We start from the raw sequence: 25,288 nt of genomic DNA on the forward strand, positions 1-25,288 counted from the left end.
TAAAAATGGAGATACCATATGATCCAGCAATTCCACTCCCAGGAATCTACCCAAAGAACACAAAAACACTAATCCAAACCGAAACCTGCACCCCTCTATTTATTGCAGAACTATTTACAACAGCCCAGATATAGAAACAACCTAAATGTACCAAAACAGATGAATGGATCAAGAAGATGTGGTCTATATACTATCCAGCAGTCAAAAAAGGGTAAACTCATGTCATTTGCAGCAACGTGGCTGTAGCTGGAAGGATGATGCCCAGTGGGATAAATCAGAAGGAAAAAGATAAATATTGGATGGTTTTACTTATAAGAGGAATATAGGGAAAACGAACAAAGGATAAGGAAGCAGACAAAACTTGCAAGCTGACCTTAGATCACAGCATACAGCAGGGAAGGGGAGGAAGAGAGACCAGAACAGGGGAGAGAAGAGGACAGGGACTGTGGGGATGGATCACAGGTGCTGTGATGGTGGAAGAACTATGGGACCACACCTGAGGGGAGAAATCAAATACTGTCCAAAAATGAACAATGATGTAAGAAAATAAATAAATAAAAAGAAATTAAGATGCTCGTATCAAACTAAGATGTGAGGGGCTTTGAACCCCCAGGAGAGCAGGATGGGGTCAACTGCAGGTGCTTGGCCCACAATCACCGGACAGGACAAAGGCAGCCAGGGCACCTCTGGGCCGAGCCTGGAAGGGCTGGTTTGGGGCTCGAAGAGGCTGGTTTGGGGCTGCGGGGCCTGTGCACACAGAGGTGCCTCGTGATGGGAGAGCTCGGTGGGTGAGAGCAGCACCCCCACATCTCAGAAGTCTCAGGGTCTCAAGTCTGGTTCCCAGGTCATAACAAAAAGGCCAAGGCAGGAGGAGAGTCCACATCTCGTTAACAGTCTGTTGGTTTAATTTGTAACTTGCAAGTATTCAAACAGATGGTACTGGCCTCCATTTGTATTTCCATCCTGGACCCACAAATATGACGGGTGGGCCTAAGGGGGACCCTTTCAGGGTTAGGGAGGATCCCAACCCATGTGTCCCACCCTGCAAACAAGCCAGATTCACATCTATGGTGGCACCGAAACGTGATGGCCGGTCCCATGAACAACTCCCAGGTAAAGGGGGCTGTTTGGCACTTTTCCTATTTCAAAAGCTTTTGTTCTGCCCTCTTGCTGCCCAGGAGGCAGAGAAGGAGAAATGGGCGCTCACCTTACTACAGAAAATGCCAGAGTTTAGCACTTGGGTTGGGATAGCGACTTCTCAGGAGGGGACTAGAGCCCAGGAGGTCTGCAGGCTTTTAAGGCTCAGAACCATGCTGTCAGGCAGGCTGCTTTCTCAAAGCCTCAGGAGAGATTTAGACATCACCAGTATTGTATAACCAGACTTACTACTCTGCTTCCAGCATCTATTATCATATTTTAAAAATTTCTGAGACCTTAATATAAGTACAGAATGGCATCTCAAGAAGGACTTGAATAGCATTTCATTTACTGTAAGATGAACAATTTCCCCACCAAATTGCATTCTGTTTATCTTCCTGTTATAAAAACCATTATCTAGAAGCCCAGGAGGAACGTAATAATTTTTTAAGAAATGGGGAAAAGCTTGTGACACCGCCCAGCAGGCTCTCTACACCTCATTCACCCTAGAGAAGGGCTGAGTCATTTCCAAATTTGCCCATTCCTCTCTCGGAAGTGTGCTGGTCTCTTCTAATGGCATCCCTTAAACTATTTCCGTCCTGTACTAACTGAGACTTGCAACATTGCTTAAATGTTTAAAATGGACATAAGCAAATGCATTCAATGTAGAAGACTCCTAAAAAGCAGGTAACTAAAAAGATTTTAAAATCTGTAATTCCACCACCTAGAGACAGTTATCTAACTCGCTGTAACGTTTTACAGTAAATCCCACCAGACTGTCTTTCAGTGCATAGCGCTAGGCACAGTCTGTCTGCCATCTTCACGCGATCTGCTGCAGATGTCTTTTAAAATCAGTGTGGACACTCCTAGGTATTTACCCAAAGGACACAGAAACATCAATTCCAAAAAACACCTGCACCCCTATGTTTATAGCAGCACTATTTACAATAGCTAAGCTTTGGAAACAGCCCAAATGCCCAAAAATAGATGACTGGATCAAGAAGATGTGGTACATATATACTATGGAATATTACTCAGCATTCAAAAAAGATAAACACATGCAATTTGCAGCAACATGGATGGCGCTGGAAGGGATCATGCTCAGTGAAATAAGCCAAAAAGAAAAAGAAAAATACTGGATGGTCTCACTCATAGCAGGAATCTAGAAAACTTAAATAAGGGACCAGGAAAATGAATAAATATAAGAAAGTGAAAATCAAAATCAACAAAAAACTATGAACCAGAGACACTTTTTGGGGAGTGGGGGGCGGGAGGGGAGGGATTGGGGTCAGAATGGGGGGTTTGCAATTGTATGGGGGAATATAAAAATAAAATTTATTATTTTAAAAAAAAATAAATAAATAATAAAAAATAAAAAAATAAAATCAATGTGGAGACGCCAAGAATCTAGGGCATCTCTCACGTGGGAGGATCACCACGATGAACCCCATTGAACCTCTCATGGTTCGTAGGTTTCATCTTCCAACAGGGATCCTAGTAAGGCCACGTAACAGAGAATGTAAAGACGCCTTTGCGCATGCAGTAAGGCCCCATGACTGCTGGTCCTACTTAGTTAAGCGGACTGAGCCCATTCGTTTACCTTCCAAAATATCACTTGCCCTTATTTAAAAATTTGGGTTACTCCCCTTTCGAAAACATTTTTCCCTGTGGTTGAAAGATAAAATTTTCGAGAATTATAAAATTTGCAGTTGAAATTTTAAAAGAAGAACTGCATGTACAACTTTATAACAAGAAAACGACACTCTTAAGATCATGTTTGCCTATGAACTTGCAGTGTATTCAGAGTAACTGAGCAAACTTACCAAGCACATAAGATTGTCGCGTTCCTGGGTCACGGTCTCTGTCAGGCCAACGAGGTTGGCGAGGTACTGGCGAGCTGACATTTCGTTCTGCATGGCCTTTTCCACCTGCTTTTTGAGGACATCGATCTTTTTTTGCGATCTCCTAGAGAATGCCCCCAAATGGTAGGAGAAAAAAAACTCATTAGCCTGAAAGGGCAGGGCAAGTGAATGTCTGTATTATAAAAATAAATAATAAATAAATTGAATAAGTAAACATCAAATAAATAATAAAAGTATGTGAGCTTTTAAATGTTATCCTTTAGCAACCCAACTCTTTCACAAAGTTTCAGGGTGAGAAAAGGAGCCTGAGTTTACAAGCATAATACGGACTCTAAGCCAAGTCAATGAAATCATAAAATGTTTAGCAGCATTAATAGGTTAATTATATATTATCCTGCTAATTTTTTGGCTCATCTTCTAAAAGATACATTTGAAAAAGGAATCCAGTAATCCCCAAACAGACTTTTGGGAAATGGTTGAGAAAGAACTTCTAGAACTTTCAGAATCTTGGGTCCTCATTGTGATGATCACCCATAACTGAATCAAGGACTGACATCCAGTAATCTCAACTATCCTCTTCCATTCTATAGCTGATGTTGGGGAAAAAATAGAAAATTCTCCCATGGTCTTTTTTAAACACTATTTTTTAACAACCAGCTTAAGAAAAAATAAATATAAACCTGTCTTTTTTCTGTCTCTTCTCAAGTTCGGCTTCCAGTGCCCTGTTCTTCGCTGTCAGACTGTTCTTCTCTAACTGCAGGCTCTTTCTCTGCATTTGCAGGACTGCCAACTTTTCCATCAGCTCTTCCATCTCAGCACTTTCTTTCTCTTCTTCCTTCTGCAAACGACTGACAGACAAAACCAGCACAGGCTTGGATCAGGACAATGAGGCAGAGCAAGGTAGTGACAATAGCCCAGCCCTCAGCACCTGGGTGGGTCATCTGAGAGGCCTGTGCCTCCCCAGTCCCTGGAGGATGTGGGCCGGACTCCTGGAGGAAGGACAGACAGCAGACATGGCCTGGCTGGGTACACACTGCTTCGAAGGTACAATCTACACTTTGTCTGCCTGGAATCTTTGCTTTTGCCTGTGTACATATACTTATTGAAACCCCATTTCTTCCAGATAGAACTGAAGATAGTTTACTTTTCTATGTAATTATAATTGCCTCCCCCCAAGTCTAAGGCTAAAACAAGTTTTATTTCATACTGAAGTAATTAATGACATGTTGCTATGATAAAATAAACAGAACTCAAGGAGTAAATACAATTCCAATATATAATTCTGGCAAAATGATGCTTGAGGGAAGATTTTATTGGTTCTCGGTCAACTGTCAGGTGATGACCAGGTGGGGCCAGGCACACACAAAGGGTGCACAACCTACAAGAGATGGGGTCTCTCTGGGCACCATATTGGGTTCATTTCCTGGTGATAAGCCTCAGACTTCATGTGTTTGGGGTCTCTCTCACTCACACAATTTCTTTTTTTTTTTTTATAGAGGCATGTTTTATTTATTTATTTGTTTGTTTGTTTGTTTTGTTTTTTTATACATGCACTGGGTACAGTCAGAAGCACGGGAGGGTGAGAGAATTCACCAGAGCCAGAGCGGGGAGCAGAGCAGGCAGAAGGACCGAAGTACACTGCTGAGGGGAGCAGCGGGCGGCAGGAGAGGTCTGCGCACCATGTGGGACCCTCCTCCGGTGGCCGGGGAGCAGCCGGGGATCGAACTGGCGCCTCAGGCCCGGGGCAGCTTCGCAACCCAGCGCTCAACCGCTGCGCCACCGGGGAGGCCCTACTCACACAATTTCAATGACCTTGGTCTGGGTTGGTTCCTGAACACCCTGTCAGGAATTTTCCAGATAGCATCCACTGCTTACTAGTTTACTGTATTAGTCAAAAGCGACAAGATTAAGGTACCCAGATACCCACATATAGAAACAGAAACACATGCGTGATCAACTTCAGTTATCACCTTATCCCAGTATGCCTAGGATTTCCCCAGTTTTAGCACTAAAAGTTCCACATCCTGGAAAATCCCTCTGCCCCAGGCAAACTGGGATGGCTGCTCACTGTAAATAGGTCACACAATACCTTTTTTTTTAAGATTTATTTATTTATGTATACAAGAACTGAGATACAGGTTAGAGGTATGGTAGTGGGTGGTGAGAAGATTCACCAGAGACAGAGTGGGGAACAGAAGAGGCAGATCTACTGAAATACACTGCTGAGGGAGCAGTAGGCGAGACAGGAGAGGTCTGCTGTGCCATGTGGGTCACCTCCTTGGCTAGGGATCGAACTCGTGCTGCAGTGGCTGAGGATAACTTCATAGTGCTGCATCTTAACCCCTTGTGCTACCAGGGAGGCCCCAATACTTTTTTCTTTTTAAATAAAATTGTGATCACTCAGTACCAACTGTTTTGTAGTGCTTAAGCTCCTCACTTGAAAATATTTTATGGCTATTTTCCCATGTCAAAAAAACTTATGTTGTGCTATCATGTGTAATGGCTGCATTGTATTCCATTTTATGGTTGTATCCTTTCACTTAACTAGTTTATTCCTGGATATCTAAGTTTCCAGTTCTACTACTTTAAATTACCTTTGGTTTTAAAACCAACAAAGCCTGGAATAATAGAGAAAAATCACAGATATATACTACGTGCAGATGGCAGCCCTCCAGGACAGCCAAATTTTACTTGAATAAAAATACATACTATTCTTAGTCTCAGAAACCTATACTGGTGCAGCTAGATGACTCCAGGGCCTCCCTGGTGGTGCAAGGGGTTAACTCTCAGCACTATGAAGCTATCAGTGGACACTGCAGCATGAGTTCAATCCCCGGCCATTGAGCTGACCCACATGGCGCAGCAGACCTCTCCTTTCTCACCTGCTGCTCCCCTCAGCAGTGTATTTCAGTCAATCTGCCTGATGTGCTCCCCAGCCTATCTCTGGCGAATCCTCTCACCCTCCCCACACACCTCTGGCCTATACCCCAGCTCTTGTATGCATAAATAAATAATAAAACTTTAAAAATAAATAAATAAATGACTCCCAAAAATATGGAGCGGCTCCTCTCCATCCTGCCTATAACAACTGCATAGTGATGTATTAACCCTTGAAAAGACATTAAATCCTTACCTTTTTAAATCATTTATAATTGAAGTATGAACTTCCATTGATATTTTGCCATCCAACTGTATCTTTAGTTCTTGGCATTTGGTACGTAACATTTCCAACTGCTCCTTGTTCCCACTCAGCTCCTTTTCTTGGTTCTGTGTTTTAGTCTCCAGAAGGATTAGTTGTTTGGTCAATTTGGAAACTAAAAAACAAAAGTGATGAGACTTAATGAAACCTGGTTATTGATTACTAGGTACTGCGAATAAAAGCCAACCTATAAAAAATGAACTTTTAAAAATCTTTTGGAGATTCAGAAATACCAGAGGCCTTGTACTTAAAATTACTATCCTTATATTAAGCATTCATTAAATATACATTTTCTTACTTGGGTTCAGTATGTCATTAAATTGTTTCTAAGGGCATCCCCAGTGGCACTGTGAGGCTGTCCGCAGCCTCCGCGTCGCCAGTTAGATTCCCAGCCAGCCAGGGAGATTCCCACATGGCGCGGCAGACCTCTCCTGTCTTGCCCGCTGCTCCCCTCAGCAGTGTATTTCAGTCAGTCTGCCTGTTCTGTTCCCTGCTCTGTCTCTGGTGAATCCTCTCACCCTCCCACGCATCTGGCCTATACACTGGTTCTTGTATAAATAAATAAATAAATCTTAAAAAAAAAAAAGTCCTCTGGCATGTGCTGTGAGGCGTCTAAAGTCAGGGAGGGACATGGAGAGGGCCTCACAGATCAGCTCTGGCAGAGACTTAACCACAGTTGTGAGGAAGGTCTCAGGCACAGCAAACGCAGCGAGACCAAGGTTCCCACGGATGGGCTAGTTCAACAATTACTCAGGCACAGGTCCTTGTGTTGCTTCAAATACTCACATCAATTACCTTCCTACTACCTCCCCTAAAATCGGCTCTGTTGAGTATAAAACTGCCTCCTACTATTGATTTACAAAATATAGAGAATAATTAGAGACACTGGAGTCAAAGAAAAAGGAATCGGCACATCTGGGTAATGCCTAGACATGCTGTGACCTAAATACTACATTTCAGTAAGTAAGGGGATAGTCTAAAAAAACACGATGTCCGTCCCTCCATTTTCAGATCAAAGGGGGTCCCTGCGAGAAGGGGTGTGCCAGGGTAAAATGATCCACCACTCACCTTCCTGGAGACGCTCCTGGTGGGTGCCCTTGACTTTTTTTTTCTGAATCTCCAACTGCTCTATCAGCAATTTGTTTTCCTCTAAAACCAGCTCTGCCTGAGTCTGAAGTTGCCGCCTACAAGGGAGTCACAAAATGAAACACTGCCGTTCGGGCACTGGGAGGTCAGAGAGCGCTCTGGGTCTAACAGGACGCGATTGATACACTGCAGGTCATGAATATCTGGTCGTGCCTTCATGTTCAACATGATCTTCACACAGTGAACGCTGCTGCTAGCAGTAGCAGTGAAGTGTGGATTATGAAATGTTGCAGTAAACTTTTCAAAAAGTAAAATTTCAAACAGACAAAAACAGAAAGAACTGAATGATAAACTTCCATATCTATCACACACTCAGCTCCAGTCTCCAATGAAGCAATCTTGCTTCATTGGTGTAAACCTCTACTTCCTCGATCCACTGGATTATTCTGAATCCAGTATGATACGCTGACCTGTTTTCCAGGGTGCTAGTCAAGGAAGGCCCCTACAGAGACACACTAGGAACCCGATAGAAGAAAATCTAACTTCCAAAAAGGGGAGCCATGGCAACAAGCCTGGACGGTCCCCACTGTCACATCAATGAACACAGTCAGGGAGCCCAAATTTCTTGACTAGGCATTTGCAGCTGCTGGGTTGGATGAGCAGGACATGGCCTGCCCTTGAGGGGATCACACAGGAGAAGGAGACAGTTGAGGAGACACACAGGGAGGCACGGTGGGGCAGTGTCAGGTCAAGGAGGGTGTTTAGGCTGGGTCAGAAACTGAGACAATGCCTTCAGGAAGAACTGCTCAGAGCCATTTGAATAGGGCCCTAATGCATGTGTAGGAGTGCAGAGAGGGAATGGTAGGGGGCAGCATCATTGACAGGACAGAGTCAGGCAACATAGACTGGAAAGGGCTGGGCAGATGGAAGTCGGCTATGTAGGCCTCAGCCTGAGCTTTTTGTCTTAAAGCCCTTGAAGGAATGGGGAGGTAGAGGGAGGTTGGGAGGTGCTAATCTAAAAGAAGGTGTGACCTGAGTGGTTTGGGATGGGAAAAGTATCCTAGACAAATACGACCACAGAAAATAAATTTGGGGACAGCAAATACATTTCAGGCCTCAGAACTATTTAGAATTTTGGAAGTTAATGTCTTCAAAATACAATTAGACCACTGTTCTGTAATTTCTTAGAAACACTCCCTTTTTTGCTAAAAAATAGAAAATGTAGTTGATTTAATAAATTTTATTCCTATTTTCTTTTTTATTGGTAAAATATCAGAAATACATCACCACTTGCCATTCCTCACTGGTAACTGGACTGCTCTTATTTAACTCTTGGTGTAATTCTTCATTTTCCTTTACCACCTCTTGGACTCGCATCTTAAACATTCTCATTTCCTCCTGGAAAGAAAAATTATGTAATTGTAACACACACATGAACAATACCTATATTCTTAGTTCTAATGTGGCCAAAGTCAGGTGCTGACAGCTTTTGGAAAAAGCCTCACAGTAGCAGCCCTAAACTCCTGCCACCAGCACCAGAGCCTGCCCTCAAGAAGCTTAGAGTCAGGTGAGAAAACAAGACACTGGGCACGAGAGACAAATGCAGATTTTAAATAACCTAATTTGAGAGCATTTTCCTGTATCTGCCAAAATACTTAAATATTGAAATATTTTTTATTCTTAATAAGATTAAAAAGGGGGATAAAAAAGATAGAGATGGTCTTGCAAACACTAATTTTCCTTAGCTTAAAGACTCTGGAGGATAAACTAGAGATTTAAATGAAACTAAGAACCTGATGTCCTAATTCAAGTCCACTTTGGTGGGTCAGTGAGTGTGGAGGTTGGAGCTCCATTACAATCACAAGAAAGCCCTCCTAACCTGATGTCATCTGGCAATCCAGCTCCTTCGGTCATTAGCCCCAACTCAGGGACTGTTGCAAGGGGCTCAGCTTTCAACTTCTAACAGCCTGTGTTTAGTGTCTCTATTTATTCCAGGACACGTCTAAATATTCTTCTCCTAGCCCTTGGTGTGTGTGCTTATACTGTGACCTGTGGCTGAAGACAAAGACTGTTACAGGTGGAGCCCCCTGGAGGGGGTTGCTGGTGAGGAAAGATAGCCCCAGAAAAAAAGGCAAACAAAATATCATATTTTGGGGTGGAGACTCTGACAAGAAATATAAGGAGCTGCAGAAGCAGCCCCCAGGACTTTTCGGTATTCGGGATTCAGCGTTTGAGCATTCAGTGTTCAGGATTTAGTGTTTTCAGATCTTCAGCAATTCTGTGGTTAGCAATTTCTGTCCCCACCATGCAGATCTTCCAGAAAGCTGTTGTGGGCCTCTGAAGATTGTGAAGAGGCTTCTAGCAGCTAAACTCAGAGAGGAAAAGTTCAGAGGCTTTGCAAGTAGCCGAGTGACTGAAACTGTTCCTGGTTTTGCTGCTGTTACAGCCTGGCAGAGAAGGTGAAGAAGGCCCAGAGTGGGCACCTCACTGAGCTGCGTGAGTGTGGCCATTTGTCAGGTTGTTCTGCTGCTGCAGCTGCTATCTTGAGTGTCGCTTGTCTGGTGCTGCACTGGGTCATCTTGGCAGCTCCAGGGAGCATCTCCTGTTGTGTCTTCTGTTGTCTTCGTGAGTTGGAACCTGCCCTATAGTCTGGTTGCTGCATGCTCCAGGTCTGCAGTGGCAGGAAGATACCATCTTTGGAATGTTTGTTTTTAGGAATGCTGGACACTGCTTCAGGTGAGGTAAATGGCCATTTTTAGCCTCAGTAATTCTTTGTTTTTCCCTGGTTTGTTAAATAAATCCCATTTTTGTTGTTCTCCAAATCTGAGTAGTCTTGCAATTATGCATGGGGGTGAAGCACTCACACAGTAACTGATAAACTATTTGGGCAGTGTCCTTGGCCAGTTTTAGTGCCCCTTGCTGCCCTTTATCAATACCTGTTTAATGTGAAGCAAATATGCCAAGTACTTCTCCTCACTTTGCCGTCCTGCCCAGTACTCTCCCCCGTGGCTGGCAGCCCACTGGCTGCTTTCAGAGCAGGGTCAGGGAAAAGGAGGCCTACTATTTACTAAGTGGTCCTTTAAAGAAAAGGTTCAGGTCCCATTTTAGAAGGAGCATGGAATTAGCTATTTGATTAACCATTTGGATGATATTTAATGAACTACTGGAAGATTAAATTTTAAACATTAAGTCTCCATGAGGAAGTCTAGAAGAAAAGGTGGAAGATGGCACTGTATGGGCCACAGACAGTGTCAGCGAAGGACATGCCGGGGATTCTGTAGAGACCCCTCAGCTAGGGATCCCAGAAAAACCAATACTTCTCTCCCTGGGTGCTTCTAATTCCAGAGATCTCTTTGGCCACCAAAAGGAAGAACACAGAGACAGGTAGCAGGGAAAGGCCTGGGGCCCGTCTACACATCTGCACAGACTTGGTATCCTGTTCATTAACATGAGCTCTGCTGCTGGAAGTGACCCCCATGAAACAGGTGGTGAATCAGAAATGAATATAAACCTCACTTCCTCCAGTTACTTCCTCACTTCTTCCAATTACTCCAAAACTGAGCTTCAGCTCTTCATAGAATTAAGAAGCATCCAGGCTGGCCCCTACGATATCCTTGGCTGACTACCTTACCATCTGTCTGAAGGCCCCGGCTGTAGTGTCTGCGGCTCCAGAGAACCAGGAAGAAGCGCCTCCCAGTGCTCCTTCTTTGCCTCCCCATATCCCAGCCCACCCGGGGCTGCTGGTCTGGAATCCTCTGGAATCCTCCAGACCCCTCTCACCTATCCACCTCCTCCTTCCTCCCTCCCTTCCCACCCTGATATACTCCTTCCTTCCTCCAGCCAACATTTAAGCACCTACCAGATGCTGGACATCCCTACCTTCAAAATGTTTCTTCAGAGTTTGAAAACAGTCTTATATTTTGTAAACTTTGTCTCTTCTAGATACCCTATAGACAGGAAAAAATATTTGCATTCTATACAACTGATAAGAGACTGATATCAAACATCTACAAAGAGCTTACACAACTCAACAAAAACAAATAACTCAGTCAAAAATGAGCAGAAGAGCTAAAAAGACACTTCTCCAAAGAGAAATGCAGATGGCCAACAGGCATATGAAAAAATGCTCAAATCACTGATAATCAGGGAAATGCAAATCAAAACTGCAATGAGATATCACCTCAACCCACTAAGGATGGCCCACGTTAAAAAAAAACTGACAACGACAGATGCTGGCGAGGATGTGGAGAAAAAGGAACCCTCTTGTGCTGCTGGTGGGAATGCAAACTGGTCGAACCACTATGGAAACTGTGTGCAGGTTCCTCAGAGCACTAAAAATGGATCTACCCTATGATCCAGCAATTCCACCCCTAGGAATTGATCCAAAGACACTAATTTGAAAGGAAACCTGCACTCCTATGTTTGCTGAAGCATTATTTACAATTATGAAGATAAGAAAATGTGGTCTATATATACAGTGGAATACTACTCAGCAAGCAAAAAAAGATAAACTCCTGCTATTTGCAACAACATGGATGGAGCTGGAAAGGATAATGACCAGTGAAATAAGTCAGAAGAAAAAAGAAAAATATTGGATGATATCACTTATAGGAGGAGTCTTAAAGCAGAGGAGGGGGAGAAAAAGGGATTGCAACAGGGAAGAGAAGAGCACAAAGGACCATGGTGACAGTTCACAGGTGACGTGCTGGTGGGAAATTTACGGGGACTACACCTGAGGGTAGAAATCAAATATTGTACAAGAAGGAACAGCAATGTAAAAAAATTTAAAAATTAGACAAATGACACATTTGTCAACATACCTGGAGGGTAGCATTGAGCTCGTCCTTCTCCTTCATTCTGTCTTCATAAGCCAGCAACAAGGGTGACAGGTACTTCATATCCAGCTGAACATAATGCAGTAAAGAGGATCAGCACATTTCTAATACCCACACACAATCAGCAACTTTTTAAAAAGCAAAGAAAACACAACATGGAGTGGCTTTTAATAGCCATTCAACTATATCACAGGAAATATGGGCCTGAAATTAAATAACCTTCACTTACCAACCAGGGTGGTGTAGGGCCTTTTGATGGGAGGCCATCCATATTTAAACACTATGAACAAAACACACGTGAAGACAAATTAAACAATACTTCCTCTAAATTTCAAGCCTTAGGTATTCTTAATCTAGACCTTGCATTAGCATCTATAAATCTATATTTATTTATATGTACATGTATATGAGAACTTTTTTCTGAAATGTTTGAGAATACAGATACAATGCTCTTTTTCTTCTAAACACTTCAGTGTCTATTTCCTGAAAACAAAAACATTCATTTACTCCACCACAGAACCATCATGAAAATCAGGATAGCAACAAAGGTGTGATTCTATTTTCTAACTTGTCGACTATATTCATATTTTACCTATTTTCCACTAATATCCTTTTCTGATCAAGCATTCAATCCAAGATGATATGTTGTGTTTGACTTCCATGTCTTTTCAGACTTTTAACATCTGAAACATAATTTTTAATTGGATGCTTATACTTTTTCCATGTTATTTTTGAGTGTTTGGATTTTGTTGTTTTCCTTTAAAGAGTGATTTTCCCCCTCTCTTTTTGGCAGACTCTGAAGTTGCTTGTGTATCTGAAGCTTTTGTGACTTGTTTTGACCCTGGCTAGGGCGGGTCTATGGTGACCCTTACCAAAGGCTAGTTGAGACACACCACTGAGGTACAGCCCTTCTGGACTCTGTATTCAATGCTGCATCATTCAACAAGGTCTCCTCATTGTGGCTGGTCAGAACCCAAGGGTTCGCAGTGCTGTGTGAGCTCTGAGAATTATTCAGCTCGTAGTTCCCTGAACTTGTTTTCTTCCTAGCTGGTCACAGTGGAGGTGGGGTAAATGGGGAGTTTTTGCTAACACATGGGGGTGCTCCCATGCCCATTTCAAAAATGCTTCTTTGTCGGCTATGGAAACCCCATTGCTGCCAGGGTGAGCTGATGGGAGGGCCTGCAAAACCAGACAGCTTTCCTTTCTGAGCTTCTGCATGAGAAGCAGCAGCTGTAACCTGGAGGAAGAGGCTGAGAATAGAGCCGCCAACACGGACATTCACTCTTTATATACTTCTGCATTATCCCAAGTTTTAAATAGAGCCTTTACTGCCTTTGCTATGAGAAGGTGAGGAAGGGAGGGAGGGAGAGAAATAGGGAGAAAAGGAAAGAAGAGCACAAACCAAAAAGTCCCTAAAAAGACTACTTTGGATATATCTTTTTAAGCCAAATTGTAATAAAATCCCCTCAGGACTGGAGATCAACTCAACAGTAGAAGCTGAAAACTGCATTTACTTAATTGGAAACTTTACCTCTTCCTTGGATAAATGCCTGAATTTTGTTTGGTATCTACTCAATTCCACATTCAAACGATGGACGGTCATTTTCAACCCGTCGTTTTCATCCACCAGTTGTTGGGCTTGTTTTCTTAGATAAAGTAACTCAGGTGCATCAGCTTTGAAAAAAAGTTAGTATTATAAGAAATTGTATGAAACTGTTCAAGATTTTATATGAATTGCTAACCAACCTTTTATTTTTTTCTTTCCCTTTTAGGCTCACAGGGGCAGTGAATGACAGAAATACGGGTATAAATGAATAAAAGTTACTAAGTTTTTAAACACTGAAGAGTCAACACTATATTGAAAGTTTGCGGAAGTTTTTGCATGTGCAATTAAAGTAAAATGGAAGGAAAAGGCACTGTAACATGATACTCAAATGAATGCCTCGAAAGTCATATAAATTGAAAATATATTACAATATCTTTCCTCATAGTAACAATGCCCCATCTGATTACACAACAGCATATAGAGTCCACAAAGTAACAGTACAAATAATATAAAGTATCTAGAAATAAATATGTCTAAGACAAGAAATATACAAGGTCTATGTGAAAAAAACTAATGACCTATCACCTTTTAAGCTCATAGTACTAGTATTATATAAATATGTAAATTATTATTTGTATTATTCACACAACATATAACTGATAAGGGATTAATAGCCAAGGCACATAAAAACACTCACAAATTCAACAACAAAAATTTAATAAACAGAGACAAGATATGCACAATTCACCAAAGAGGATACTCAAAAGGCCAAAGACATGAAAATGTCCATCATCACTCCTAATAAGAGATTCAGATTATAACTAGAATGAAAGGCTACCTCACACCTGTGAGAAGGGTACATATTAAAGAGACACCCCCACCCAACATGTGCTGGAGAGATGTGAAGAAAAAGGAACCCAGTTACACTGTTGATGGAAATGTGAACTAGTGTAACCATTATGGAAAACAATCTGGGTTTACCTTAAAAAAACTTAAAAAAATAATCTAAAAATGGAAATCTTGGACATTTATCTATATACTATGAAACCATCAACAAAAAAACGCATAGTTTCACAATATGCACTGCAGCATTACTTACAATAGCTAAGCCCTGAAATGGTCTACATGCCACTGACAGATGACTGGATCAAGAAAATGTGGTATAGACACACCATGGAATATCATATAGCCATAAGAAAGGATAAAATGCAGCCATTTTCAACAAAATGGAGGGAATTTGAGAGAATTATGTAGGGCAAATAAATCAGAATAGTAAAAAAAAAATACTGGAGATTCCCACACAGACAATTTGATAATGTACAAAATTTTCAAAAATTAGTAGATTTCAATACACATCCTGAGGATTCTGAAGTTAAGGGGGCAAGGGAGAGACAAGATACACGAGATGGTGGTGGGGGAAAAATATCTTTAAAATACTGATCAAAAAATAATAAATAAAAATAAAATCCTTAGGGGACTCCATGGTGGCCTAGGGGTTCAGTTTCAGCGCTGTCACTGCTATGGCTTGAGGTCAATTCTGGGCCAGAGAACTGACCTACACATGGTGCAGCAGACCTCTCCAGTCTCACCCGCTGTTCCCCTCAGTAGTGTATTTCAGTAGATCCACCTGTTCTGCTCCCCACTCTGTCTCTGGTGAATCTTCTCATACCCCTGTGCCTCTGGCCTACACCCCAATTCTTCTACGCAAAAATAAATAAAAATTAAATGCTTTTCACAGTACTTTGCAAATAACTGTACAGTTGCTCAAAAAATCCTAACTTTTATTAGTAAATATTCAAACAATTTCTGTATTACCAATTTTCTCTCTCACTGATTATTAGATTATTAACTCCATTTCTCAGATGTGGAAGTTTTATTGACTTGTTCACATAATAGCATGCCACAGACAGAAGCCAGTTTTTTTGGCTTAGGGCTTTGCAAAGTGTGTTCTGGCATCGCCTGGGAGTATGAGAGAAATGCGAGTTCTTGGGCCCTGTCTGTCAAGTCAATCTCTGGAGAGGGAATCTAGAAAACTAGGTTTTAACATGCTCGCCAGGTAATTTGGGCATATTAATGTTTAAAAGGTAGCTATATGAACTCATGATTCAAAACCCTTTCATGTTTGGCACACTCCAGCTTCAAACTGAGACAGCATACTGGAGAATCTAATCTGAAACTAATCAGATGGGACTGACCACTTTGGGACCCATTAAAAACCAAAACAAAGCAAAAGCCAAGCATTAGAATATTATTCTTTAGCACAGCAATAAGGGTTATTATTCAACAACATAAGGGTATTAATGAAAGAAATTAAATAGTGTAACAAAATAACAATATTAATATCAACCTCTACTACAACATAAACCATTAATTCTGAAAATACAAAAATAAAGTGAGTTAAAGCAAAAGAGACAGTAACCAAAAAAAAGAGAAACGCCACTGATTGGGAGAAAATTTTTGCACACAACACTAATGATAAAGGACTGATCACAAAAATCTACAAAGAGCTGATGAGACTCAACAAAAACAAAGTAAATAATCCAGTCAAAAAATGGGCAAAATAGCTAAAAAGAAACTTCTCCAAAGAGGAAATACAAATGGCCAACAGACATATGAAAAAATGTTCAACATCACTTGTAATCAGGGAAATGCAAATCAAAACTACCATGAGATACCATCTTACACCAGTGAGAATGGCACATATTAAAAAATCTAGTAACAACAAATGTTGGCAAGGATGTGGAGAAAAAGAAACTCTCCTGCACTGTTGGTGGGAGTGCAAAATGGTCCAGCCACTATGGAAAGCTGTGTGGAGATTCCTCAACCTGCTAAAGATAAAGCTTCCATATGATCCAGCAATTCCACTCCTAGGTATTTACCCAAAGGACACAGAAACATTCATTCAAAAGGGCACCAGCACCCCTATGTTTATAGTAGCACTATTTACAATAGCTAAGCTATGGAAGCAACCCAAATGCCCAAGATTAGATGACTGGATCAAGAAGATGTGGTACAATGGAATATTACTCAGCATTCAAAAAAGATAAACACATGCAATTTGCAGCAAAGTGGATGGCGCTGGAAGGGATCATGCTCAGCGAAATAAGCCAAAAAGAAAAAGAAAAATACCGGATGGTCTCACTCATAGCAGGAATCTAGAAAACTTAAATAAGGGACCAGGAAAATGAATAACTATAAGAAAGTGAAAATCAAAATCAACAAAAAACTATGAACCAGAGACACTTTTAGGGGGGCGGGGGCGGGAGGGGAGGGATTGGGGTCAGAATGGGGGGCTGCAATTGTATGGGGAATATAACAATAAAATTTATAAAAAAAAAAAATAAATAAAAAAAAAAAGGAAAAGAAACTGTTTAGTCAGTGGAGCTGGGAAAATTATTCAGATATGGAAGCAGATACAATTAAGCTTCTATCTCATACAACACACAAAAATTAAATTCAGATGATTTAAATATGTAAAAAAAAAAAAAAAGATGTGGTACATATACACCATGGAATATTACTCAGCAATCAAAAAAGATAAACTCATGCAATTTGCAGCAACATGGATGGAGCTGGAAGGGATCATGCTCAGCGAAATAAGCCAGAAAGAAAAAAGAAAAATACTGATGGTCTCACTCATAGCAGGAAATTTAGAAAACCTAAATAAGGGACCAGGAAAAAGACTAATTATAATAAAGTAAAAATCAAAATCAACAAGCAACTATAAACCAGAGACACACTGGGGGGGGGGGGAGGGAGGAGGGAGTAGGATCAAAACAAGCGGGAGTGGGGGCGAATTGTATGGTGACTATAACCAAGATGAAAATGCATACATTGTGCAAAAATGAAAAATGATATAAAAAATATATAAAATTTAAAAAATAATTTAAAAAAAGAAAGTGAGTTAAGGGCCTCCCTGGTGGCGCAGCGGTTGAGCGCTGGGTTGCGAAGCTGCCCACAGCCTCTCAGACCTCTCGTCGCCCGCTGCTCCCCTCAGCAGTGTACTTCGTCAGTCTGCCTGTTCTGCTCTCCACTCTAGCTCTGGTGAATTCTCTCACCCTCCGGTGCTTCTGACTGTACCCAGTGCTTGTATAAATAAATAAGTCTTTACAAGAGAAAGACATCCAAGGAATCCAAATAGGAAAAGAAGAAGTCAAACTATCACTATTTGCAGACGATATGATATTATACATAGAGAACCCCAAAAACTCCACAGAAAAGCTAATTCAACTCATCAATCAGTTCAGTAAAGTGGCAGGATACAAAATCAACACGCAAAAGTCAGTAGCCTTCCTATACACAAACAATAAATCTGAAGAAGAAGAAATCAAAAAGACCATCCCTTTTGTTATTGAAACAAAAAAAATCAAATATTTGGGAATAAATCTAACAAAAGAGGTAAAGGACCTATACAAAGAAAACTATAAAACACTGTTAAAAGAAATAGAAGAAGACACAAAGAAATGGAGAGACATCCCCTGCTCATGGATTGGAAGAATAAACATTATTAAAATGGCCATCCTTCCAAAAGCAATATACAGATTCAATGCTATTCCAATCAAAATTTCAATGTCATTCTTCAAAGAAATAGAACAATTATTGATGAAATTCATATGGAATCACAAAAAACCCCGAATAGCCAAAGCTCTCCTGAAAAAAAAAGAAGGGAATGGAGGCATCAGACTCCCAGACTTCAAACTATACTACAAAGCCATAATCATCAAAACTGCATGGTATTGGAACAAGAACAGACATACAGACCAATGGAATCGAATAGAAAATCCAGAAATAAACCCACAGATTTATGGTCAACTAATCTTTGACAAAGGAGCAAAGAATATGCATTGGAGCAAAGAAAGTTTGTTCGATAAATGGTGCTGGGAAAACTGGGTCGCTACATGCAAAAGAATGAAGCTTGACCACCACCTCACACCATACACAAAAATCAACTCAAAATGGATTAAAGAACTAGACATAAGACCTGAAACCATAAAATATATAGAAGGAAATATAGGCGAAACACTACGTGATTTGCACATCAAAGACATCTTTACAGACACATCACCCAAAGCAGTGATAGTGAAGGCAAAGATAAACAGCTGGGACTACATCAAATTAAAGAGCTTTTGCACAGCAAAAGAGACAATAACAAAAACAAAGAGAAACCCCACCAACTGGGAGAATATTTTTGCACCCAACACTAATGATAAAGGACTGATCACAAAAATCTGCAAAGAGCTGATGAGACTCAACAACAACAAAGAAAATAATCCAGTCAAAAAATGGGCAGAAGAGCTTAAAAGAAACTTCTCCAAAGAGGAAATGCAAATGGCCAACAGGCATATGAAAAAATGTTCAACATCACTTGTCATCAGGGAAATGCAAATCAAAACTACCATGAGATACCATCTTACACCAGTGAGAATGGCACATATTAAAAAAACTAGCAACAACAAATGTTGGCGAGGGTGTGGAGAAAAAGGAACTCTTCTGCACTGTTGGTGGGAGTGCAAACTGGTCCAACCACTGTGGAAAGCTGTGTGGAGATTTCTGGACCTACTAAACATAGAGCTTCCATATGATCCAGCAATTCCACTCCTAGGTATTTACCCAAAGGACACAGAAACATCAATTCCAAAGAACACCTGCACCCCTATGTTTATAGCAGCACTGTTTACAATAGCTAAGCTTTGGAAACAGCCCAAATGCCCAAAAATATATGACTGGATCAAGAAGATGTGGTACATATATACCATGGAATATTACTCAGCATTCAAAAAAGATAAACACATGCAATTTGCTGCAACATGGATGGCGCTGGAAGGGATCATGCTCAGCGAAATAAGCCAAAAAGAAAAAGAAAAATACCGGATGGTCTCACTCATAGCATGAATCTAGAAAACTTAAATAAGGGACCAGGAAAATGAATAACTATAAGAAAGTGAAAATCAGAATCAACAAAAAACTATGAACCAGAGACACTTTTAGGGGGGCGGGGGCGGGAGGGGAGGGATTGGGGTCAGAATGGGGGCCTCAATTGTATGGGGAATATAACAATAAAATTTATAAAAAAAATAAAAAATAAAATAAAAAAAAGTATCAGTCACAAATAAATAAATAAATAAATAAATAAGTCTTTAAAAAAAAATAATGATAATAAAAAAATAATAAAAAAAAAAAGAAAGTGAGCTAAGTCCTATTTGTTCCTTTAATAAAAGAAACTGTAGTTGTTCCTACCTTCTTGAAAAGATGTTTTCTCAGCTTCTTTCAGCCTCCCTTTTTCTTTTTCTGTTTTCTTCAGTTTCGATTGTAGCTCTTTCATTGCTTGTTTTATTACGTTAAGTTCAAGAGTAAGGGATTGATTTGTGTTGCGTAAGTGCAAATTTTCTTCTTTTAATTGCTGGAACTTTTCTTTGGTTATTTCCATACATCTTTGACGTGTTCTCCCAGTTAAATCTGAAAAGGTACAGGGGATTTTATTGCAAAAATAATGTAAGTAACCACAAGTCAGGCCTTATGCTTTGTCCCAGTCCTGGAGAGATAATGGCAGGTGCCCGATGCAGGGGAGGTTGCGTGTCTGAGATCTCAGGGGGAGAAAGGATGAGAGGGGAGGGTGGTGCTGAGTGAGAGCAGAGGTTTCATTCTGTAGCCACTAGGAACAGAAAAAGGGTTTTGAGCAGAGGTGTTGTACCAGGGTGATCCCCAGGGAAAGAGGTTCCAGGTGCCCTGCCCCAAACAAGGAAGGGTGGGGCTGAGCAGGGAGAAGGAGAAAGAGCAGCAGCAGAAGTGGAGAGAGGTGGAGATCAGGAAGGAGAGGTGGGGGAGCACATGGAGCAGAGAGACACCTGGAGATACTGTGCTTGCTTCTCGACCTTGGACTTATACAGGGACCTGGGGGTCATGGAAGGAGACACTTGAAACAGATCTGGGTGAAAGACTCACAGGGAGGTTAACAGTGGCGGCCTTTATCTTGATTCTAATTTTGCTTTTTTCCTTCCAGACTTTTCTGGCCCCTTCTGCCCAAGTCTTATGGGTCCCCACTAGAAGATGCTTCAGATGTGTGGCAGGTTTTCAGGCCTCAGTTGCCTGGCTTTGGGCCAACCCTCTTTGGCTGGGCATTTCCCTAGGAGGGGATAAGTAACTTTGGGTGCTTGATCTGGAAACTATTTTATCTATTCTTTCCCTTCCCTTTATTGCACACTAATTGTATTAAAGTTCCTTTCTAGGTTTTACGCACTAGAATTATTTTTTGTGTTGAAGTGGCAGATGGAAGAACACATTTATTGATAAAAAGGCAGGTTTGGAGGCCCTGGTGTGCTCCCTTATTCCCTGTAACAGTGTGAAAATGAATAGGCTGCACTGTCAGATGGATGCCTCAGGGTGAAAGGGAACTGGAAGGAGACCCAGAGACAGGGAGTCCAGTCCAGGGCTCTGAGGGCAGTGCTAGCATGGGGAGAGGGCAGAGACACCTGAGAGATGTATCGGGGCTACCCAGCTAACTGGCTATGAGCCAGCAGGAGACTCAAGGATGAGCGTCAAGATCTGTAGCTTAGAAGACAAGGAGCACAAATGAGCGGCTGCAGTAGGCTCAGTCGAGGAGACAGGCCCAAAGCTCTGGAGACAGCCTCAGCTGGAGACTGAGGCGCCCGCAGTGAGTGGGGGCACCTGCAGGCACCAGGGAGAGGAGAAAGCCAGAGGTCACGAAGGAGTGTTAAGATGTAAAATGTTGGCAGAAACCAGAAAGGTGCTCAGAGAGGTTGTGAATTTTTTAAGCCAAAACCGTCCCAATGGCTGAAAAGTCAACATTTGCTGCCTCTTCCCAACTTTCCAGTAATGGGGCAGCTGCGACAAGGTTTACCAGGGTAAAATAGGGCTCTTTATCTTATTCTGGGCATTCTCTTCAACAATAAGCTTTTTAATCATAATGAAATTTAAAAGGAGATACCTGGGGAGGGCGGAGGTTTGTCACATAACGGTGGCCTGGCATCCTAGAAAAGAAAAGCAGGAGAGGGAGGCAGTGAGAGAGAGTGCAGGCAGGGCCCGAGAGCAGACTGGCAGCTGGGACACTATGGACCAAGCACAAAGCACTTTTTTCTGCTCATTTTGGCTCTGCAGTTCTAAGTTTGTTTCAGCTCTAGAAATTTCAGTAGTCACTGTCTCTTTTAACTTAAGGGTCTTCCCCTCTTGGGGGCTCTCTGAGGCAGGAAGGGCGTGTGCTCCCTGCATGCCTTTTGGCCTGTGGGGTCAGTCATTGTGTCCCCATAGGTCCCAAGGGTGATAGGGCCTCAGTTAACACTCTAAAGTGTGTCACCCACTGTGAGTGCTGAGTGGAGACACCCAAAAACACCCCACAGACTGCAGGTCAGCATGATTTCAAAGTGCTGAGAAAAGAATCTATAAGAGCTTCCTTTTCAACTCAAAACTTACAGGAAAGAGAAGATTTTGAATTGTTAATTTTCCCATTACACTTCAACCTGATTTTTTTCTGCTATAAAAATAGATAAGATTATAAATTTACTGAGAGCTAACAGTCTACTGAGAAATCTGTAATTTTTAATTCTTATGACATTGCAGAATTAAAAAACAAAGTCAGAACGATTTCCATGTTTGTAATTATCTATTCATTCTACACATTACTGAAGTAATTCCTAACCTCTTGATAGATTACATGCATTTTTAAACTACGGAAAACAGGAGTTCTTTCAAAAGAAATATTCAGTGGGGAAGAACCCTTAAAGAAAGTCCCCTCTACCCTCCCCCAAGTCACAAAAATGACTTTAAAATGATGGTGGAAATTCTACTTGTTGAGATAACCAGATTTTAAAAAATAATCTTACCTTTGAACTCAGAGCACGTTTATCATCTGATTAAAAAAAAATAAAAAATTTTAAAGTAGATGAAGACATTTGACAACTCAGAAGAGTGTAATCATAGCAAGTCACCTCCAGAAGACCTAGGCAAGGTCAGGGTGGCTACAGCCTTGTGAGGTCACAGGTCATAGGGCAAGTCATAGGGCAAGCAGTTCCCAGAGCAAGGCATCACGGTCTCTGTTTCTGTCTCTGTGTCTCTCCATCTAGTTCATCCTGAGCACCTCCAGGGTATCACATGATTACAGAATCAAGGCTGAAGGGCTCCTGTGGGGCTCCCCACCCCCACCATGCTTTCTTCATACCTTCCACCAGCCATTCCCCTCACCAGAGGTTTGACTACCCTCTGCCTACCTGCCTGGACTAGCATCCAACTTGGTCAGAAAAGCAGTGGTTCCTTGAAGCAAGTGCCGTAACAAAAATAACTCTTGCCCAGTTTACTCATTTTCAATTTACAAATACACATTCATAATCCAGGTGCCCCACAGCGAGAGCTGCTTATGCCCCAGCTTGCCTGGGTTGCTTTTTAATTTTCTACAGTTAATTTGCAGAGCAGAAATAATGTACCAAAAAGAACCTAGAAGTAAATGCACAAAAAATAGGAAAAAACCCTACAGAATTAAAAAAAAAAATAAAATAAGGCAAAAAAGCTTTAAGATACATATAACATGGTAAATCCACTTCCTGGCTCATTCCCATCACCAATACCTGAACAACTTAACCACTGAAGAGCTTATCTTTGACCAAGAAATCACCTTGATCCACTATTTTTTACCAAATTGCTTTCAATCAAATGTCCTGGGGCAGCCTGGACTGGGCACCTGGTGGGACCCCATGTTGCCCAGCCTAATGAAACCCTCTCCTGCTGCCTGCTCTAACCAGCAGCAATGGGAGCCCCACTCCCGGGCTCTGTGCTTGCCTCTGCTGCCCCTCAGTACCCCAGAGCTCCCCACAGCACCCCAGATGGTACAGCTTGCCTTCTGCACACTCTCCTGGCAGCTGGAATTCAAGGATTGGGCCCTCGGCTCTATCATCTCTGGCACAGAGCAGGCGAGGAAAACCTACCTCTGATCAGCAACTGTTTAAGCTGAAGCAAAAAAAAATTTTCTTTTCTAGTGACTTGTCCTAGTTTTGCTCTGGTATCCTCAGATCTACTGCCTTCATATTGAATAGAACCTTCAGAACCCCCTTCTATTCTTCACAAAAATAAAGCTGGGGAGGAGCAGGGGGTTAAAAGAATGGCAGGGGCCTCCCTGGTGGCTCAAGGGGTTAAGCACCGCACTATGAAGCAATCTGCAGCCTCTGCAGCACGAGTTCAATCCCTAGCCAGCCAGGGAGCAACCCACATGGCACAGCAGACCTCTCCTGTCTCGCCCACTGCTCCCCTCAGCAGTGTACTTCGATCAATCTGCCTGTTCTGTTTCCCATTCTGTCTCTGGTGAATCCTCTCATCCCCCCACCACCCCCACCCCCCCGCCCTGCATCTCTGGGCTTGTACCCTAGCTCTTGTATGCATAAATAAATAAATCTTTAAAAAAAAAAGAAGAATGGCAAGTGCGTCAACTGTGGAAGCTGGGAGCCCATTTATGGTTCTCTCTCTTTTTGTACAAGTTTGGAAATAATCATAATAAAATGTTTTTAAAGGGTGATTCACCTATTTCCCCAAGAAAATAATATCTATTTTATTTTACTCATAACTCTCAAAGAGAACCTGACGAGAATGAAAGTCTAAACTGACATCATCCTTATTTGCTTTGGCTTAAGACGCAGGCTCAGGCTGCCTGCTATGAGGTAGAAGGGGTGTGAAGAAGACAGAATTGCTGAGGAACCAACAGCTCCTTCCCCAGCTAGCACAGGGCACCCGAGGAAAGTAGCACCCTGTCTTTTCTGTTTGATCATTTCCCAGAAAGATTTCCAGGGCCTCCCTGGTGGCTTAGGAGTTAAGTTTCAGCACTATCACCACTGTGGCCTGAGTTCGATCCCTGGCCAGGGAGCTGACCCACAAGGCGCAGTAGACCTCTTCTGTCTCACCTGCTCCTCCCCTCAGCAGTGTATTTCAGTAGATCAGCCTGTTCTGCTCCCCACTCTGTCTCTGGTGAGTTCTCTCACACCCCACACTTCTGGCCTACACCCCAGTTCTTCTACAGAAAACTAAAATAAGAAAGAAAGATTTCAGGCCTCCCCGGTGGCGCAGCGGTTGAGCGCTGGGTTGCGAAGCTGCCCGCGGCCTCTGCAGTGCCGGTTCGATCCCCGGCTGCTCCCTGGCCACCAGAGGAGGGTCCCACATGGCGCGCAGACCTCTCCTGCCGCCCGCTGCTCCCCTCAGCAGTGACTTCGGTCCTTCTGCCTGCTCTGCTCCCCGCTCTGGCTCTTGTGAATTCTCTCACCCTCCCGCGCTTCTGACTGTACCCAGTGCATGTATAAACAAAACAAACAAATAAATAACATGCCTCTATTTAAAAAAAAAAAAAAAGAAAGATTTCCAGGGCCTCCCCTGGTGGTGCAGGCGGTTGAGCACAGCGCTGTGAAGCTGTCAGCAAACTCTGCAGTGCTGGTTCAATCCCGGCTGGCCAGAGAGGGTCCCACATGGTGCAGCAGACCTCTCCTGTTGTGCCCTCTGCTCCCCTCAGCAGTGTAGTTCATCAGTCTGCCTGTTCTGTTCCCCGTTCTGTCTCCAGTGAATCCTCTCACCCTCCCATGCATCTGGCCTGTACCCCAGTTCCTGTATAAAATAAATAAATAAATCTTTAAAAAAA

General features: G+C 42.2%; 1 protein-coding gene across 1 annotated transcript in view; it reads right to left on the minus strand.

Moving 5' to 3' along the window:
• Positions 1–25,288, minus strand: part of CEP89 (centrosomal protein 89) — a gene marked incomplete at its 5' end in the record, with an annotated part of 69,314 nt that overhangs the window by 13,421 nt on the left and 30,605 nt on the right. The window contains 10 exons of the mRNA XM_084256853.1: positions 2,961–3,102; positions 3,680–3,847; positions 6,133–6,313; positions 7,267–7,382; positions 8,567–8,682; positions 12,105–12,188; positions 12,349–12,399; positions 13,651–13,793; positions 19,903–20,121; positions 21,611–21,653. Of these exons, the coding sequence (XP_084112979.1) occupies positions 2,961–3,102; positions 3,680–3,847; positions 6,133–6,313; positions 7,267–7,382; positions 8,567–8,682; positions 12,105–12,188; positions 12,349–12,399; positions 13,651–13,793; positions 19,903–20,121; positions 21,611–21,653 (1,263 nt within the window). The remainder of the gene's footprint in view (positions 1–2,960; positions 3,103–3,679; positions 3,848–6,132; positions 6,314–7,266; positions 7,383–8,566; positions 8,683–12,104; positions 12,189–12,348; positions 12,400–13,650; positions 13,794–19,902; positions 20,122–21,610; positions 21,654–25,288) is intronic.

This window comes from Talpa europaea (genome assembly GCF_964194135.1).
Source record: "Talpa europaea genome assembly, chromosome: 16".
In the NCBI taxonomy this organism is placed as follows: Eukaryota; Metazoa; Chordata; class Mammalia; order Eulipotyphla; family Talpidae; genus Talpa; species Talpa europaea.